The 19756-nt window shown below is 45.0% G+C and overlaps 1 protein-coding gene across 2 annotated transcripts in view; it reads left to right on the top strand.

The window, feature by feature from the left end:
* The window catches only part of tspan15 (tetraspanin 15), a 143417-nt gene that overhangs the window by 90675 nt on the left and 32986 nt on the right, over window positions 1–19756 (top strand). For both annotated transcript variants that reach the window (XR_013498994.1, XM_078223656.1), the window contains exons 6-7: window positions 8764–8811; window positions 9989–10105. Coding sequence is in view for 1 of the 2 variants with exons in the window: in XM_078223656.1 (XP_078079782.1) it covers window positions 8764–8811; window positions 9989–10105 (165 nt within the window). In the remaining variant the exon portion in view is untranslated. The remainder of the gene's footprint in view (window positions 1–8763; window positions 8812–9988; window positions 10106–19756) is intronic.

Raw genomic sequence — 19756 nt, 5'->3', positions numbered from 1 at the left:
GAAGTGTGTCTACTTCAATGCAAGGAGCATCCGGAACAAGGTAGATGAACTTGGGGCGTGGATTGGTACTTGGGACTACGATGTTGTGGCCATTACGGAGACGTGGGTAGAACAAGGACAGGAATGGTTGTTGGACGTTCCGGGGTATAGATGTTTCAGTAAGTGTAGGGAAGCTGGTAAAAGAGGTGGAGGAGTGGCATTGTTAATCAAGGATAGTTTAACGGCTGCGGAAAGGCACTTCGTGGGGGATCTGCACACTGAGGTAATATGGGCTGAAGTTAGAAATAGGAAAGGAGCGGTCACGTTGCTAGGAGTTTACTATAGGCCCCCAAATAGTAATAGAGATGTGGAGGAAGAAATTGCTAAGCAGATTATGGATATGTGTGGGGGTCACAGGGTAGTTGTCATGGGGGACTTTAACTTTCCAAATATTGATTGGAACCTTTGTAGGTCAAATAGTTTGGATGGGGCAGTTTTTGTGCAGTGTGTGCGGGAGGGTTTCCTGACACAATATGTGGATGGGCCGACTAGAGGTGAGGCCACATTGGATTTGGTACTGGGAAATGAACCGGGCCAAGTGTTAGATTTGGTTGTGGGAGAGCAATTTGGAGATAGTGACCACAATTCGGTGTCTTTTGTAATTGCAATGGAGAGGGATAGGGCCGTACGGCAGGGCAAGGTTTACAATTGGGGGAGGGGTAATTATGATGCGATTAGGCAAGAATTAGGGGGCATAAGTTGGGAACAGAAACTGTCAGAGAAAGGAACTAATGAAAAGTGGAACTTTTTCAAGGAACAAATACTGGATGTCCTTGATAGGTATGTTCCTGTCAGGCAGGGAGGAAATGGCCGAGTGAGGGAACCATGGTTCACAAAAGAGGTGGAATGTCTTGTGAAAAGGAAGAGGGAAGCTTATGTAGGGATGAGGAAACAAGGTTCAGATGGCTCGATTGAGGGTTACAAGTTAGCAAGGAATGAGCTGAAAAAGGGGCTGAGGAGAGCTAGGAGGGGACATGAGAAGTCCTTGGCGGGTCGGATCAAGGAAAACCCCAAGGCTTTTTACTCTTATGTGAGGAATAAAAGAATGACCAGGGTGAGGTTAGGGCCGGTCAAGGACAGTAGTGGGAACTTGTGTATGGAGTCAGTAGAGATAGGCGAGGTGATGAATGAATACTTTTCTTCAGTGTTCACCAAGGAGAGGGGCCATGTTTTTGAGGAAGAGAAGGTGTTACAGGCTAATAGGCTGGAGGAAATAGATGTTCGGAGGGAGGATGTCTTGGCAGTTTTGAGTAAACTGAAGGTCGATAAGTCCCCTGGGCCTGATGAAATGTATCCTAGGATTCTGTGGGAGGCAAGGGATGAGATTGTAGAGCCTTTGGCGTTGATCTTTGGGTCCTCGCTGTCCACGGGGATGGTGCCAGAGGACTGGAGAATGGCGAATGTTGTTCCTCTGTTTAAGAAAGGGAATAGAAATGACCCTGGTAATTATAGACCGGTTAGTCTTACTTCGGTGGTTGGTAAATTGATGGAAAGGGTCCTTAGGGATGGGATTTACGACCATTTAGAAAGATGCGGATTAATCCGAGATAGTCAGCACGGATTCGTGAAGGGCAAGTCGTGCCTCACAAATTTGATAGAATTTTTTGAGGAGGTAACTAAGTGTGGTGATGAAGGTAGGGCAGTTGATGTCATATACATGGATTTTAGTAAGGCGTTTGATAAGGTCCCCCATGGTCGGCTTATGATGAAAGTGAGGAGGTGTGGGATAGAGGGAAAGTTGGCCGATTGGATAGGTAACTGGCTGTCTGACCGAAGACAGAGGGTGGTGGTCGATGGAAAATTTTCGGATTGGAGGCAGGTTGCTAGCGGTGTGCCGCAGGGATCAGTGCTTGGTCCTCTGCTCTTTGTGATTTTTATTAATGACTTAGAGGAGGGGGCTGAAGGGTGGATCAGTAAATTTGCTGATGACACCAAGATTGGTGGAGTAGTGGATGAGGTGGAGGGCTGTTGTAGGCTCCAAAGAGACATAGATAGGATGCAAAGCTGGGCTGAAAAATGGCAAATGGAGTTTAACCCTGATAAATGTGAGGTGATTCATTTTGGTAGGACTAATTTAAATGTGGATTACAGGGTCAAAGGTAGGGTTCTGAAGACTGTGGAGGAACAGAGAGATCTTGGGGTCCATATCCACAGATCTCTAAAGGTTGCCAGTCAAGTGGATAGAGCTGTGAAGAAGGCCTATAGTGTGTTAGCTTTTATTAACAGGGGGTTGGAGTTTAAGAGCCGTGGGGTTATGCTGCAACTGTACAGGACCTTGGTGAGACCACATTTGGAATATTGTGTGCAGTTCTGGTCACCTCACTATAAGAAGGATGTGGAAGCGCTGGAAAGAGTGCAGAGGAGATTTACCAGGATGCTGCCTGGTTTGGAGGGTAGGTCATATGAGGAAAGGTTGAGGGAGCTAGGGCTGTTCTCTCTGGAGCGGAGGAGGCTGAGGGGAGACTTAATAGAGGTGTATAAAATGATGAAGGGGATAGATAGAGTGAACGTTCAAAGACTATTTCCTCGGGTGGATGGAGCTATTACAAGGGGGCATAACTATAGGGTTCGTGGTGGGAGATACAGGACGGATATCAGAGGTAGGTTCTTTACGCAGAGAGTGGTTGGGGTGTGGAATGGACTGCCTGCAGTGATAGTGGAGTCAGACACTTTAGAAACATTTAAGCGGTTATTGGATAGGCACATGGCGCACACCAGGATGATAGGGAGTGGGATAGCTTGATCTTGGTTTCAGATAAAGCTCGGCACAACATCGTGGGCCGAAGGGCCTGTTCTGTGCTGTACTGTTCTATTCTATGTTCTATGTTCTTATCTCTCTAAATTCCAATGAATACAGACCCAATCAACCCAATATCTCCTCATACAACAATCCTGCCATCCCAGGAATCAGTTTGGTGAGCCTTCACTGTACTCCCTCTATAACAAATATATCCTTTCTTGGAAAAGGAGACCAAAACTGCACACAATACACCAGATGTGGTCTCATCAGGAACCTGTAGAGCTGCAGTAAGACATTCTTGCTCCTTTACTCAAATCCACATGCAATGAAGGCCATTTGCCTTCCTAACTGCTTGCTGTACCGTCATGCTTGCTTTCAGTGACTGGTGTATTAGGACACCAGGTCCCTTTATACCTCAACATTCCCAATCTATCACCATTTAAATAATACTCTGCCATTCTGTTTCTCTATCCAAAGTGGATAACTTCACATTTTTCCACGATATACTGCCAAGTATTCACCCATGCACTCAACTTGTCTAAATCATCTTGATGCCTCTTATCATCCTCCTCTCCACTCACATTCCCACCAAATCTCCTGTTGGCGGCAAACTTGGAAATGTTACCTTTGGTTCACTCATCCTAACCATTGATGTATATTGCAAATAACTGGGGCCCAAACACTCATCCCTGCAGGACTCCACTAATCACTGCCTGCCACTTCGAAAAAGACCCATTTATTCCTATTTTCTCTTTCCTGTCTGCTAACCAATTCTCAATCCATGTCAATATATACCCCCAGCATTTTAATTTTATATTAACTTCTTAACGTGGGAATTTATCAAAAGCTTCCTGAAAATCCAAATATACCATATCCCCTGGTTCACCCATATCTATTCTACTAGCTACATCCTCAAAAAACTCCAATAGGTTTGTAAAACATGATTTTCCTTTCATGAATCACGTTTACTTTGTCTAATCCCGTTGATATTTTCTGCGTGTCCTGTTATGATGTCCTTTTATAATCAACTCTAGCATTTTTCCTACTACTGATAAGTTTAAACAGTCTGTAATTCCCGGTTTCCTCCTACTCATTTTTAAGTAGCGGGGTGCCATTTGTCACTCTCCAATATTCTTGGACTGTTCCAGCATTTTGGAAGATGGCAACCAACGTATACTATTTCCAAGGCCATTTCTTTGGGGTGTACACCCCAGCCACCCTGGGGTGTAGATGATCAGGCCCTGGGGATTTATCAGCTTTTAGTCCCATTAATTTCTCCAGCACTATTTTACTAGTAATAATTCCCTTCAATTCATCCTTCCCACAGACCCTTGATTTATTAGCAATTCTGGGAAGTTTTTTGTGTTTTCCTCCATGTAGACAATTGAAAGTAGCTTAATGGCAGGGTAATTAAGTTGCTTAATTACCCTGCCATTTCCTTGTTTTCTATTATAAATACTCCTGTTTCGGACTGTAAGGGTCTTCACTCTTTTTTTAGAGTCCACTTTTATGTTCCTTGCAAATTTATGCTCATGCTCTTATTTTTTCCCCACTTAAACAATCTCTTCCTCTTTTGCTGTATTTTGAACTACTACCAATCCTTAGGCTTGCTACCTTTTCTAGCAACATTATAACTGCTATTTGGATCTAGTCATTTCTTTTGTTAGCCATGATTGGGCTTTTTGTGCCAGGAAAAAGTTATAATTGTTGCAATGCATATATTTGTTCCTTAAATATTAGTCATTTCTATCCACTGTCATGCCTTTTAATGAAGTTCACCAATTTGTCTTGGCCAAAACACACCTCATACCTTCAGAGTTTCCTTTGTTTAGTTTTAGGACCCTAGTTTCAGATCAGACTTCACTTTCCATCCTGTTGGTGAATTCTATCATGTTATGGTAACTGTTCCCTAAAGGACCCTGCGCAACAAGATTATTAGTTAACTCCTTATTGCATGATACCAATTCTAGAATAGCATGTTCCCTACTTGGTTCCTCTACATACTGGTCTAAAAGAAATCCTGTACACTCCAGGAATTCATCTGTCACAGTAGTGTTGCTAATTTGGTTTGCCTAGTCTATGTGTAGGTTAAGTAGATTAAGATTACTGTAACACCCTGGTTACAGGCATCTCTGATTTCCTGTTTAAAGCCATCCTGAACCTTGCTACTACTGTTTGAAGACCTATAGACAACTTCCACTAATGTTTTCCACCCCTTGTTGCTTCTTGGCTCCACCCAGATAGATTTTACAGCTAGATTTTCTGAGCCAATATCCTCTCTTCACTATTGCACTGATTTAATCCTTAACTGACAGTACCACCTCACCTGATTCCCCTTTATAAGTCTGACCTGCATTAATATAGAGTAGTAATATCACAGGTTCGAACAAGACTTCTTCACCGCACAGGACCTTCGACCGATGCTATACACTAGATACATCGATGATATTTTCTTCCTTTGGAGTCATGGTGAACAATCACTGAAACAACTATATGATGACATCAACAAGTTCCATCCCACCATCAGACTCACCATGGACTACTCTCCGGAATCGGTTGCATTCTTGGACACACGCATCTCCATTAAGGACGGTCACCTCAGCACCTCACTGTACTGCAAGCCCACGGATAACCAAACGATGCTCCACTTCTCCAGCTTCCACCCTAAACACTTTAAAGAAGCCATCCCCTGCGGACAATCCCTCCGTATACACAGGATCTGCTCGGATGAGGAGGATCGCAACAGACACCTCCGGACGCTGAAAGATGCCCTCATAAGAACAGGATATGGCGCTAGACTCATCGATCGACAGTTCCGACGTGCCACAGCGAAAAACCGCGCCGACCTCTTCAGAAGACGAGCACGGGACACGGTGGACAGAGTACCCTTCATCGTCCAGTACTTCCCCGGAGCGGAGAAGCTACGGCATCTCCTCCGGAGCCTTCAACATGTCATTGATGAAGACTAACATCTCGCCAAGGCCATCCCCACACCCCCACTTCTTGCCTTCAAACAACCGCACAACCTCAAACAGACCATTGTCCGCAGCAAACTACCCAGCCTTCAGGAGAACAGTGACCACGACACCACACAACCCTGCCACAGCAACCTCTGCAAGACGTGCCGGATCATCGACACACATGCCATCATCTCACGTGAGAACACCATCCACCAGGTACACGGTACATACTCTTGCAACTCGGCCAACATTGTCTACCTGATACGCTGCAAGAAAGGATGTCCCGAGGCATGGTACATTGGGGAAACCATGCAGACGCTGCGACAACGGATGCATGAACACCGCACAACAATCACCAGGCAAGACTGTTCTCTTCCTGTTGGGGAGCACTTCAGCGGTCACGGGCATTCGGCCTCTGATATTCGGGTAAGCGTTCTCCAAGGCGGCCTTCACGACACACGACGGCACAGAGTCGCTGAGCAGAAACTGATAGCCAAGTTCCGCACACATGAGGACGGCCTCAACCGGGATATTGGGTTCATGTCACACTATTTGTAATCCCCACAGCTTGCCTGGACCTGCAGAGTCTCACTGGCTGTCCTGTCTGGAGACAATACACGCATCTCTTTAGCCTGTCTTGATGCTCTCTCCACTCACATTGTTTGTATCTTAAAGACTTGATTAGCTGTAAGTATTCGCATTCCAACCATTATTCATGTAAATTGAGTTTGTGTCTTTGTATGCCCTGTTTGTGAACAGAATTCCCACTTACCTGAAGAAGGGGCTTAAGGCTCCGAAAGCTTGTGTGGCTTTTGCTACCAAATAAACCTGTTGGACTTTAACCTGGTGTTGTTAAACTTCTTACTGTTAATATCAAGTACCCTTGGATATACAATTCCCAGTCTTGGACACCCTGCAGCCATTTCTCTGTAATTGCAATTATAACGTACCAGTGTATTCCAATTTGCACTGTCAATTCAACTACTTTATTGCAAATGCTCTGTGTTCAGATACAGTGCCTTTAGACTTGTCTTTTTAACATTTGTACCGTGGCTCTATTTTCTGATAGTTCCTGTTTCCTCTATCTTCCAGTTTTACTTTCTAATATTCTGTCTTTGTTTCTCTCTCTTGTGTCTCCCATTCAGGTAACCATCCCACTACCACTCGAGTTTAAACTCTCCCCAACAGCACTAGCAAATGCCCCTGCAAGGCTATTGGTCCCAGTCCTGTTGGGATGCAACCCATCCGGCTTGTACAGGTCCCATCTTCCCCAGAATCAGCCCCAATGTTTCTGGAATCTAAATCTCTCCCTCCTACACCATCTCTCCAGCCACACATTCATCTGATCCATTCTCCTATTGCTGCTCGCACTAGCACGTGGCACTGGGAGTAACCTTGGGATTACCATCTGGGGGTAATCTTGGGACTACCATCTGAGGTTCTGCTTTTTAATTTCTTTCCTAGCTCCCTATATTCTGCTTTCAGGACTTCATCCCTCTTCTTACCTCCATTGTTTGGGAATACAAGTGTGTGTCCTGATTTTTGGGAATATTGCAGTGTGTATCCTGGGGTTTGGGAATATTGCAGTGTCTGCACTAATGTTTGGGAATATTAGTGTGTGCCCAGATGTTTGAAGTAGCACAGTTGGCACTGCTGCCAGGGACACGGGTTCGATCCCTGGCCTGGGTCACTGTTTGTGCGGAGTCTGCACGGTCTCCCCATATCTGCGTGGATTTCCTCATGTCTGTGTGGGTTTCCTCTGAGTGCTCCGGTTTCCCTCCTCGGTCCGAAAGACGTGCTGGTTGGGCACATTGGCCATGCTAAATTCTCCCTCAGTGCACCCACACAAGCGCTGGAGTGTGGCGACTAGAGGATTTCTGCAGTAACTTCATTGCAGTGTTAATGTAAGCCTACTTGTGACACAAATAAACTCTGGGGGTTTGGGAATATTGCAGTGTATGTGTACCCTAATGTTTGGGAATATTGCAGTGTGTATCAGAGATTTGGGAGTATTGCAGTATGTATCCTGGGGTTTGGGAATATTGAAGTGTGTGCCCTGATGTTTGGGAATATTGCATTGTATGCTGCAGGTTTGGGAATATTGCAGTGTGTGTCCTGATGTTTAGTAATAATACAGTTTGTACCTTGATGTTTGTGATTATGACACTGTGTGTGCTGATATTTGGGAGTATTTGTTTGAGTTCAGAGGTTTGAGAGTACATGTGTTTGTCTGAATCAACTCTGCACCACACTGCAATTCCCAATTCTAAAACTCAGCCAAATATTGATGGCGAGGCAGCATTAGATTAGCTGGCTGTATTCCAAAGATTAGAGTGACCCCACTGAGGGTCTCAGCTGAGTCTGGGACCTTCAACAGGTGAGATTTTGGGCTCAGACCAGAGGGAGAGGAGACCTTTCAGAGCCCACTGCCCTGGAGGGGAGGGAGAAATCTCAAGACCTATACTGCTCCTTGCTTGTATCTATGACCACCTTTCCTATGACTTGCCCAGGGAGTGGCAATAAATGAGATGGAGGAGGATAAATGCAACATGGACCCTGCCATCATCTACCATAGTGGCCAGGGAAGGGGTGGCCAACAGTGATCCCAGAAGTAGAAGAAAAAGGGAAATCCCAGCCTGATGAGGCAGTAGGGACTATGCCATCCAAATTTTCTTTCGTTCTGGGCTGGATGGTGAAGGAGGCTTCTGGATGACATTTGAGGGCAGAGGTTGCCACTTGTGCCTCTGCTGGCCTGAGGGTCCTGTGCTTGTCGCTGAGCGTCATCAGTGAAGCAGCACTGAAACAAACTCAAGATTGTAAATTTATCAGTTGTCATGCCAGTTTTATCAGAAGTTAATGAGAACAAAAGACATTTTCTCTTCATCACTGCTCATGCTCTAATATGCTTCAGTTCTATATAATAGTATGTTCAAATTGTTTAAGAACAATTTCAAGACAGGCTTTGGCAACTGATAGAAAATAATTTTGTCTTGATAAAAGTTAACAGTTTTCTTCTCATTTCAGACAGATGTTGCCAATACGATGTGCGGCTATAAAGCTCTTGGTCAAGATGTAAGTATATTTAACATATTCTATTTGCTATTCCTCTCCGTTACAGCAGCTTTTCCTTTTCCTAGCTCTTCTTTTAAGAGTGTCGTGTCACCTCAAACCAGCCACTTGTCACGTGTGATACTCAATTGGGTCCACCCCTCCCCACCCCAAAGGGTCATTTAGCTCCAGACCTCATTACAACCTTAAGCAAAAGTAACTGGGGGTTCAGCAGAAAATCTTCAAGTGGCAGGAGTCATATCTGGCACCAAGGTTTGTGGTTATTGAAGTTGTTGTGGAACTACCTTCACTACATAGACTACAGTGATTCAAGAGTATAACCCACAAATGCCATGACAAAGGATAGACAGTAAATGCACCATTGAAATACTGAGAATTTATTTCTAATACTCTTGAATGAGTGTTATCCTAAAGTAACAACACTGAACATGTACAGGCAGAGTGGAGGCACTGATAACAAATTTATCAGAGCAACAGCCCACACCTGCTTTGTGCAGGCATTTGAGTTGCTGACAAATTAAAAATGTTATATTTCCCATATACAGGTTGGGTTAGAGTCCTGCATGCAGGTGGCTACTGATTCTGTATCCTGTGCACAGCAGATTCTGAGTATCAGAGTGCTGTGCGCAGGCTGGTTCGGAGTTGGACAGCACGGTGGCACAGTGGTTAGCACTGCTGTCTCACAGCGCCAGGGACCCAGGCTCAATTCCAACCTCGGGTCACTGCCTGTGTGGAGTTTGCACATTCTCCCCGTGTCTGCATGCTTTTTCTCCGGGTACTTCGGTATCCAAAGATGTGCGGGTTAGGTTGATTGGCTATGGTAAATTGACCCTAGTGTCACGGGGATTAGCAAAGTAAATGAGAGAGGTTATGGGAATAGGGCCTGGGTGAGATTGTGGTCGGTACAGACTTGATGGGCCGAATGGCCTCCTCCTGTACTGTCGGGATTCTATGAGTCCTGCGCGCGGGGCCAGTTCGGGGTCCTGCGCGCGGGGCCGGTTCGGGGTCCTGCGCGCGGGGCCGGTTCGGGGTCCTGCGCGCGGGGCCGGTTCGGGGTCCTGCGCGCGGGGCCGGTTCGGGGTCCTGCGCACAGACTGTCTTTGGCTCCGACATGAAAAGTTCACTTTTTCTTGATATTTATCTCATTGGAAGTGATCGACATTTCACATTTTATCCACAGCGTTTCAATCTCCTTCATATCATCTATGTCGGTGGGTGCACAGATGCAGTGCTGAATTGGTTCTTGGGACACTATGCAGCCATGGCTGGCCTTCTGCTGGGGATAGTTGCGCCACAGGTAACATTTGCTTTATTATTGCGGATTTATTTCATGAGCAAAGCTTAGAATTGTCAGTACTTTTCCAAATGTTGCTTGTGTAAACTGACATTGACACCCAGTTCCTTGCCAGCCTTAATACATGAGTGAATGAGGCCCTAGTGTTTGCTGCTTGTTGTCATTTAGCACAAGAAGCAGCTCATTAAAAATCAATGCTGGAGTTAAAGGGAAATTAGACAGTTAAAATCAAAAATAAATCCTGATAGGTAAGTCATGCACTTTTTTGTAGAATCAGAGTGGCTGCATCACTGAAGGATGCTATTTACCCCATTGTGTTTATGTTGGCTTTCTGAAGGAACACTTCCCCACCTATTCTGAGGATCCTCCACTCCTTCCTTCTCAATCCCTCATACCTGCCTCACTGGCAGTCGCATCTCCCTCTCGCTAGCTACAGACCTCATCTGAAGAATTTACCCGATGAGGTATGACAGCCTCCTGGAACAAAGTGTCCAGGTAACTTTACCCTCCCTGATTTATCACAGTGTCTGATGCTCAGACTAAAGCTCGTCAACTGGAAGCCAAAGTTCCTCGAGCTGCAGACACTCTTGCAGTTGCTGTGGATCACACTGCTCTATTATCTTTATCTTTAACTAATTGGGTTTCAAGTTGTGAAATATTACTCAATGGTTTTTGTAGTTATATTAGAGGATTTAATTAGTTAAGCTATAAATTTAATGCAATACTTGTATCTCCCTACTATCAGTTTAAAGCACTGCCCCAATTTAGAAAGACAAAAAATAAAACACTCCAACTACTCAATCAGTGCCTCTGCACTTACAAGCTCAGTTTTTGCTGTCTTGACTCCCTCTCATGAACCACTCCTTTTTTGTTAAAGACCAGAACAGCACCTCCTCCCTTACCAAATTCCCAGAGTTAAGTACTCTGTCTGCAGAATAGATAAGTGAGAACCAATGAATGTGGTGTATTTAGACTTTCAGAAGGCTTTTGATAAGGTCCCTCAAAAGATATTAGTGGGCAAACGTAAAGCAAGTGCAAGGGAGGTAATGTATTGACAGGGATCAAGAATTAGTTAGAAACATAGAAAAACTACAGCACAAAACAGGCCCTTCGGCTCCACAAGTTGTGCCGAACATATCCCTACCTTTTAGGCCTACCTATAACCCTCCATCCTATTGAGTCCCATGTACTCATCCAGGAGTCTCTTAAAAGACCCTATTGAGTTTGCTTCCACCACCACTGACGGCAGCCGATTCCACTCGCCCACCACCCTCTGTGGAAAAACTTCCCCCCAACATTTCCCCTGTACCTACCCCCCAGCACCTTAAACCTGTGTCCTCTCGTAGCAGCCATTTCCACCCTGGGAAAAAGCCTCTGTGAGTCCACCCGATCTATGCCTCTCAACATCTTATATACCTCTATTAGGTCTCCTCTCATCCTACATCTCTCCAAGGAGAAAAGACCGAGCTCCCTCAGCCTATCCTCATAAGGCATGCCACTCAATCCAGGCAACTTCCTTGTAAATCGCCTCTGCACCCTTTCAATCTTTTCCACACCCTTCCTATAGTGAGGCGACCGGAATGGAGGATCAGTTGACAGACAGGAAACAGAATGGGAATAAATGGGTCTTTTTCTGAGTGGCAGGCAGTACTAGTGAGGTAACGTGGAGATCAGTGCTTGTGCCTCGGATGTTCACGATATATATAAATAACCTGGATGAGGGAACCAAATGTAACATTTCCAAGTTTGTTGATGACATAAAACTGAGCAGAATTGAGAGTTGTAAGGAGGATACAAGGAGGCTTCAAGGTGATTTAAACAATTTGAGTGAGTGGGCAAACACATGGCAGGTGCAGGACAATGTGGCTAAATGTGAAGTTATACACTTTGCTGTGAAAAACAGAAAGGAAGAATATTATCTAAAATGTTAACCTATTGGAAAGTGTGCATGTACAAAGGGATCTGGGTGTCCTTGTACACCAGTCAATGAAATGGAGAGGCAGCTGCAGCAAGCAATTAGGAAGACAAATGGTATGTTGGCCTTCATTGCAAGAGGATTTGAGTTCAGAAGTAGAAATGTTTTACTACAGTTATACAGGACCTTGGTTCTCCCTACCTAAGAAAGGATGTACTTTCCATAGAGGGAGTGCAGTGGAAGTTTATTAGGCTGATACCAGAGTTGGTGGGACTGTCCTTTGAGGAGAATGGGCCAAATGGCTTCCTTCTGTGCTGTAGGGATTCTATGGATTCTATGAGAACTTGGTTCGACTGGGCCGGTATTCACTAGAGTTTAGAAGGATGAGAGGAGATCTGATTGAAATGTATAAAGTTCAAACAGGGCTGGACAGATTAGGTGCAGGGAGGATGATTTTACTGGTTGGAGAATCTAGAACCAGGGGCCACAGTCTCATGATACAGGGTAGACCATTTGGGACTGAGATGAGGAAAAAAATTTCATTCAGTGAACCTGTGAAATTCCATACCATACAAAGTTGTGGAGACCAGGTCACTAATATATTCAAGAAAGAAATAGATTTTTTTTTAGGTTAGATTGGAATCAATGGGGATGGGGAGAAAGTGGGAATATAGCATTGAGATCGAGGATCAACCATGATTGTATTGAATGGAGGAGCGGGCTCAAAGGACTGAATGACCTGCTCCTCCTAGTTTCTATGTTTCTACGTCTGGCTGCACTTAGCTTCATGCTATCTTCTTAGTTAAAATTAGGTTACTATATTGCCAATCACAACTTAACAATGATATTTTTGATTTCAAGTCATCATGTTATCAACATGCTATCAAGCAACACCTGCTCAGCAATAACCTGCTCAGTGACGTCCAGTTTGGGTTTTGCCAGGGTTACTCACCTCCTGACCTCATTACAGCCTTGGCTCAAACATGGATGAAAGAGCTGAATTTTCCAGAGGTGAGGTGAGAGTGACAGCCCTTGACATCAAGGCCGCATTCAATTGAATGTGGCATTAAGGAGCCCTAGCAAAACTGGAATCAATGGGTATCGGGGCAAACTCTCCGCTGGTTGGAGTCATACCTGGCACATAGGAAGATGGTTGTGTTTGTGGAGGATCAGTCATCTCAGCCCCAGGACATCTCTGCAGGAATTTTTTGAAGGGTAACTAAGAAGGGAGATGAGGAATGTTGTCTACATGGACTTTAGCAAAGCCTTTGACAAGACATGGTAGGTTGTTGCGTAAGGTTAAATCTCACTGGATCCAGGGTGACATAGCCAATTGGATACAAAATTGGCTTGATAACAGAAGACAGAGGGTCCCTCAGGATAGTGTCTTAGACCCAATCATCTTCAGCTGCTTCATCAATGACCTTCTCCTTGTCATAAGGTCAGAAATGGGGATGTTCCCAATGATTGCCAATGTTTAGCACCATTCATGACTCCTCAGATACTGAAGCAGTCTATGTCCACATGCAGCAAGATCTGGACGAGATCTAGGCTTGGGCTAACAAATGGCAAGTAACGTTCAAAGAACAGTACAGCACAGGAACAGGCCCTTCGGCCCACCAAGCCTGCACCGATCATGTTGTCCTCAATAGACCAACCGCCTGTATCCCTCTATACTCCACCTGTTCATGTGACTATCCAGATAAATCGCTGTAAGTGATGTCACAACACCAGGTTAAAGTCCAACAAGTTTATTTGGTAGCACGAGCTTTCGGAGCGCCACTCCATCAGGTGAGTGCAGGATTTGTTTCACAAACAGGGCATATATAGACACAAACTCAATTACAAGACAATGGTTGGAATGCGAGTCTTAACAGGTAATCAAGTCTTTACAGGTACAGACAATGTGATTGGAGAGAGGGTTCAGCACAGGTTAAAAAGATATGAATTGTCTCAAGCCAGGACAGTCAGTGAGATTTTGCAAGCCCAGGCAAGTCGTGGGGGTTACAGATAGTGTGACATGAACCCAAGATCCCGGTTGAGGCCATCCTCGTGTACGGAACTTGGCTATCAGTTTCTGCTCGGTGAATCTGCGTGGTCGTGTGCCTTGAAGGCCGCCTTGGAGAACGCTTACCCGAAGATCAGAGACTGAATGACCTTGACTGCTGAAGTGTTAAATGTCGTTAACATATCTGCCTCACTTGGCAGTGCATTCCAAGCCCCCACCACCCTCTGTGTAAAAAATGCTTCCCCCGCACATCTCTACTGAACCTCCCCCCCGCCCCCCCACCCCTTGCCTTGAACTTCTGCCCCCTTGTGATTGTCATTTCTACCCTGGGAAAAAGGATCACGCCACATAAATGCCAGGCAATGACCATTACTAATAAGAGACACTCTAACAACCACTCCTTGACATTCAATGGTATTACTGAATCCCCCACTGTCAACATCCTTGGGGTTACTATTGACCAGAAACGCAACTGGACTCGCCATAGTAACGCAGTGGCTACAAGAGCAGGTCAGAGGCGAGGAATACTGTGGCAAGTAACTCACCTCCTGATTCTCCAGAACCTATCCACCATCTACAAGGCACAAGTCAGGAGTGTGATGGAATACTCCTCACTTGCCTGAATGGGTGCAGCTCCAACAACACTCAGGAAGCTTAACACTATCCAGGACAAAGCAGTCCGCTTGATTGGCACTACACCTACAAACATTCAATCCCTCCACTGACGCTCAGTAGCAACAGTGTGTACTATCTACAAGATGCACTGCAGCAATTCACCAAAGATCCTTAGACAGCACCTTCCAAACCCAAAACCACTACCATCTAGAAGGACAAGGGCTGCAGATACATGGGAACACATCACCTGCAAGTTCCCCTCCAAGCCACTCATTGTCCTGACTTGGAAATATATCGTCATTCCTTTGCAGTCACTGGGTCAAAATCCTGGAATTCCCTCCCTAACGGTATTGTGGGTCAACTCACAGTACATGGACTGCAGCGATTCAAGAAGGCGACTCGCCACCATCTTCTCAAGGGCAACTAGGGATGGGCAATAAATGCTGGCCCAGCCAGCGACGCCCATGGTACTTGAATGAATGAATTTTTAAAAAGTTGAGACAGGAGGAGAATGATGTATTGGTTAATAATGCTTGTTTATGAGAATTGGCTCTGCAAATGAAGTTTTAGTACTAAGGGTTCTCCTTTGATTTGAATTGGCTGCATTATTTCTGCTTTGTAAGTGCAGATTGTATATCTGCAGCAATATGGAGGGCAGGCTTCCTCTTGAATTGTATTTGTAGAACCTGTTTGACAAGACTCCCAGGAGAAACACATGGTTTACAAAAAAGCATCATAATTCAATATTAAAACCTTTTTCTTGCATACCTTTGTAAATTCTCGAGATGAAAGAAGTAATAAATTCAGAGCCTTTGACATGAAGCTTTTTAATTTTCTTGTATTAATGTAGTGATCAACGAGTGCAATTTCCCTGTACTTTCAGCTCTTTTCTCTCCTTATGGATGCTGCCAGACCTGCTGAGATTTTCCAGCATTTTCTCTTTTGTGTGCCTCTGTTCCTGGTATGATGTTTCAGCTGAGACACAAACAGGGCACAGAATCAGGCTGTATTCCTGCTGTAGTATCTTGCAAAGATAGGCGACGACCAAGTATATTAAAGAATGAATGGTTTATTAAGGTAAATAATTATGTGCAGACAATGATATATAGGCTACCGTACCCCACAACTACAGTCTCCTAACTAGCAAGGAAAGTCTATGCTTAGCTCCAGGATTTGCATACTATGGCCCAATTGGCCAAACTGGTCATCTGACTTTCCGAGACCTGGGGTACTCTACCACATCCCTCCCCCTTTAAGTTCCCGATTAACACATTTCAATAACAATCAAACTATTTACACTATTGTATGACAGATAGTTCTCAAACACAGTCTCTTAAGCTAGGTCAGTCCAGAACTTCCTGATCCTTTGGGAGTGTCATAATTCACTAGCAGGTGCTCTGGCAGTAGAGGTAACTTCAGTTTGAACCTCAATGGATGGACTCTCGACTTGCGAAGATGCTTCAGTGCAGATAACAGCTCCAGTTCCCACTGGAATATGACTTGGCTCTTCCTTGGGGTAGTTTGCTGCTACATCACTTCAATCTGGAGCAATATCACTGACAGGCACACTAGGGGCGGACTGCCCCACTGGTTCTGTGTACAATTCTCTCCTCCTCAAGTGGTCTGGGTGTTTCGTTACCCTCTTTCCTTGTACAACTATTTTATATGACACTGGGCCTGTTCTGGCCACGACTGTTCCAGAGATCCAGTTTGGACCAGCACCATAATTTTTTATATATACCAAGCCATCCACCTCAAATGTCTTCTCCGTTTTTGTCGCGTCGTGATGCTTCTTCCTTGCATTCCGTTTTGCCTCCACCTTCCCTGCCAGATTCGAAAATACAAGATCCAGCTTGTTCTAATACGTCTGCCCATTAGAACTCAGCAGGTGTAACACTTGTGATGATGAGGTGCTGTTCCATAAATGATCAGGAAACGAGCCAGTTTGGTTTGTAGAGAGACTGATGACTCTTTCTTCATGGTGGCATTGAATGTTTGGACGGCTCTCTCACCCAGCCCATTTGAAGCAGGGTAGTCCAAAGATGTGGATTGCCACTTAACGTCCCAAGATGTGTAGGTTAGGGAGATTAGCAGAGTAAATACGCGGGGTTATGAGGATAGGGTCTGGGTGGGAAGCTCTGTCGAAGAGTCGGTGCAGACTTGATGAGCCAAATTGCTGCCTCCTGCACTGTAGGGTTCATGGTTTGGAGTGCACATCTGTTATGAGCAGGAGCATGGTGCCCGTGAATATGCCTGTAAAATCACATGTAGTTGCACCCATGGTTGACCTGGCCAATCCAGAAGGTGCATTAGAGCCACAGATGGCAATGTTTGCTGCATTTGACATTGGTCCCATCTTGACCAGCTTCTCTATGTTGGATCTATCTCAAGCTACCACACATCCTTTGTGTGAGCATCTTCATCTTTGTCACCCCAGGATGGGCACAATGTAACTCTTGTAGCAATAACTTTCAGCGGGAGTGGGAAAACCCGCCTTGCTCCCCATAATAATACACCATCCTCACAACTTAACTCGTCTTTTCTTATTTGAAAGAGCCTTAATTGCTCAGACCCGTTACCATAATGCTAGCCATAAAGGACCACGTGTTTAACTCGAGATAAGATGGAATCTTTCTGGGTCCAAAACATGACCTCTCATGCCGACATAGACAAAGTATTGATTAAAAAAGAGCAAGAAGAATTTCCTGTGGTACCAACAGAGGGGGTATGGGGAAAGCAGCTGAAAGCATCTGCATTTGAAATGTGTGGGCCTGGCCTATGTTGAAAAACATACTCATAGGCTGCTCACAGTAGAGCCCAGTGTTGGACCTGCACTCACTCAATCTATGGCAGCTTAATCTCAGAAGACTAAGGAAATTTGGATGTCTGCTACGACACTCTCCAACTTTTAAAGATGCACCATCGAAAGCGTTCTTTCTGGTTGTACCACAGCTTGGTATGGCTGCTGCTCTATCCAAGACTGCAAGAAACTACAAAGCGTCTTGAACGAAACCCAGTCCATCACTCAAACCAGCCTCCCACCCATGACAGTGCCTACACTTCCTGCTGCCTTGGAAAAACAGCCAGCATAATTCAGGACCCCATGCACCCTGACATACTCTCTTCCACCTCCTTCCATCAGGAAAAAGATAAAAGTCTGAGGACATAAACCAACCGACTCAGAACAGCTTCTTCCCTGCTACCATCAGACTTTTGAATGGATCTATCTCTCATTAAGTTGATCTTTCTCTACACCATAGCTATGACTGTAACACTACATTCTGCACTCCCTCCTTTCCTTCTCTATGTATGGTATGCTTTGTCTGTATAGCGCACAAGAAACAATACTTTTCACGATGATAATACATGTGACAATAATAAATCAAATCAAGGCAAATCAAAAAGAAATGGCCTCACCCTCCTCAGATAGATTCAATCGGGGTTTGTAGTCAGTAACTACTATGAAATATCATCCAGAAACATACTGATGGAACTTCTTCACTCCAGAGATGATGGCTAGTCCCTTTTTTCAATTTGAGAGTAAGCTTTTTCAGCATTTGTCAGAGTCCTCGAGGCGTAGGCAATGGGCCTTTCTGCACCATAGTCCATCTTATGCAATAAAACCGCTCCAATTTTGTAAGGAGACAGGGTCAGGTAAGAATTATCTCTTTTGAGGGGTCAAAATAAACAAATAGAGTGGATGTCTGCAATGCCAGTTTAATCTGTTCGAATCACACAATGGTTACAGTGCAGAAAGAGGTCATTCAGCTCATCGGGTATGCATCAACTTTCTGACATAGCATCCTACCTAGGCCTTATCTCCATTGCCCCAATCCCCCTAACCTACACATCTTGGGACATTAAGGGACAATTTAGGAAAACCAATTCACCTAACCTACACATCTTTGTTCAAAGGCTTATTGCTGATGCTCTTTCAAATACCATCCCTGGTGTTTCTTGAGCAGTGTATGTAGGGGTGCCAACACTGAAAAATGAATCTCTCATAATAGTAGACCATTCCTAAAATAGGTTTCAATTCCAATGTGCCTTTCTGGGCCCAGTGCTTCCTTAATTGCTTTTATCTTCTCCATCAGATGCAACCCTTTTGCATCCACTTTGAACCCTAAGTGCACTACTTTATGGGCCTGGAACATACATTTCTCCCTTTCTAGCCTCACGTGATTCTTAAATCTCTTCAGGATTTGCCGGATGCTTCTCCACAGGTGTTCCTGTACTCAGTACATCATCTAAAGAGACACCGGCCTTCAGTAGGCCCTGTAGTAAGCTTTCCATCGTGTACTAGAAAATTGCACACACCAATGAGACTTGTATATGAGACTTATACTGGTACAAACCTTTGTGGATATTTATTATAACAAATTCTCTAGATGCCTCGTCTAATTATAGAAATCATAGAAACCCTACAGTACAGAAAGAGGCCATTCGGCCCATCGAGTCTGCACCAACCACAATCCCACCCAGGCCCTACCCCCATATCCCTACACATTTTACCCGCTAATCCCTCTAATCTACGCATCCCAGGACACTAAGGGGCAATTTTAGCATGGCCAATCAACCTAACCCGCACATCTTTGGACTGTGGGAGGAAACCGGAGCACCCGGAGGAAACCCACGCAGACATGGGGAGAATGTGCAAACTCCACACAGACAGTGACCCGAGCCGGGATTCGAACCCAGGTCCCTGGAGCTGTGAAGCAGCAGTGCTAACCACTGTGCTACCGTGCCGCCCAATAGTAACAGAGTTCTATAGGCCGCCCAATAGTAACAGAGATGTTGAGGAGCAGATGGGGAAACAGATCCTGGAGAGATGTAGGAATAATAGAGTTGTCGTGATGGGAGATTTTAATTTCCCAAACATAGATTGGAATATCCCTAGGGCTAGGGGTTTGGATGGAGAGGAGTTTGTTAGGTGTGTCCAGGAGAGTTTCCTGACACAGTATGTGGATAAGCCTACTAGAGGAGAGGCTGTACTTGATCTGGTGCTGGCTAATGAACCTGGACAGGTGGAGGATCTCTTGGTGGGTGAGCATCTTGGGGATAGCGATCATAATTCTATCTCCTTCACGATAGCGTTGGAAAGAGATAGGATCAGGCA

The sequence above is a fragment of the Mustelus asterias genome, chromosome 11 (assembly GCF_964213995.1).
Source record: "Mustelus asterias chromosome 11, sMusAst1.hap1.1, whole genome shotgun sequence".
Taxonomy (NCBI): domain Eukaryota; kingdom Metazoa; phylum Chordata; class Chondrichthyes; order Carcharhiniformes; family Triakidae; genus Mustelus; species Mustelus asterias.
The sequence above is the reverse complement of the archived record's forward strand: the minus strand, read 5'-3'. Positions and strand labels throughout refer to the sequence as shown.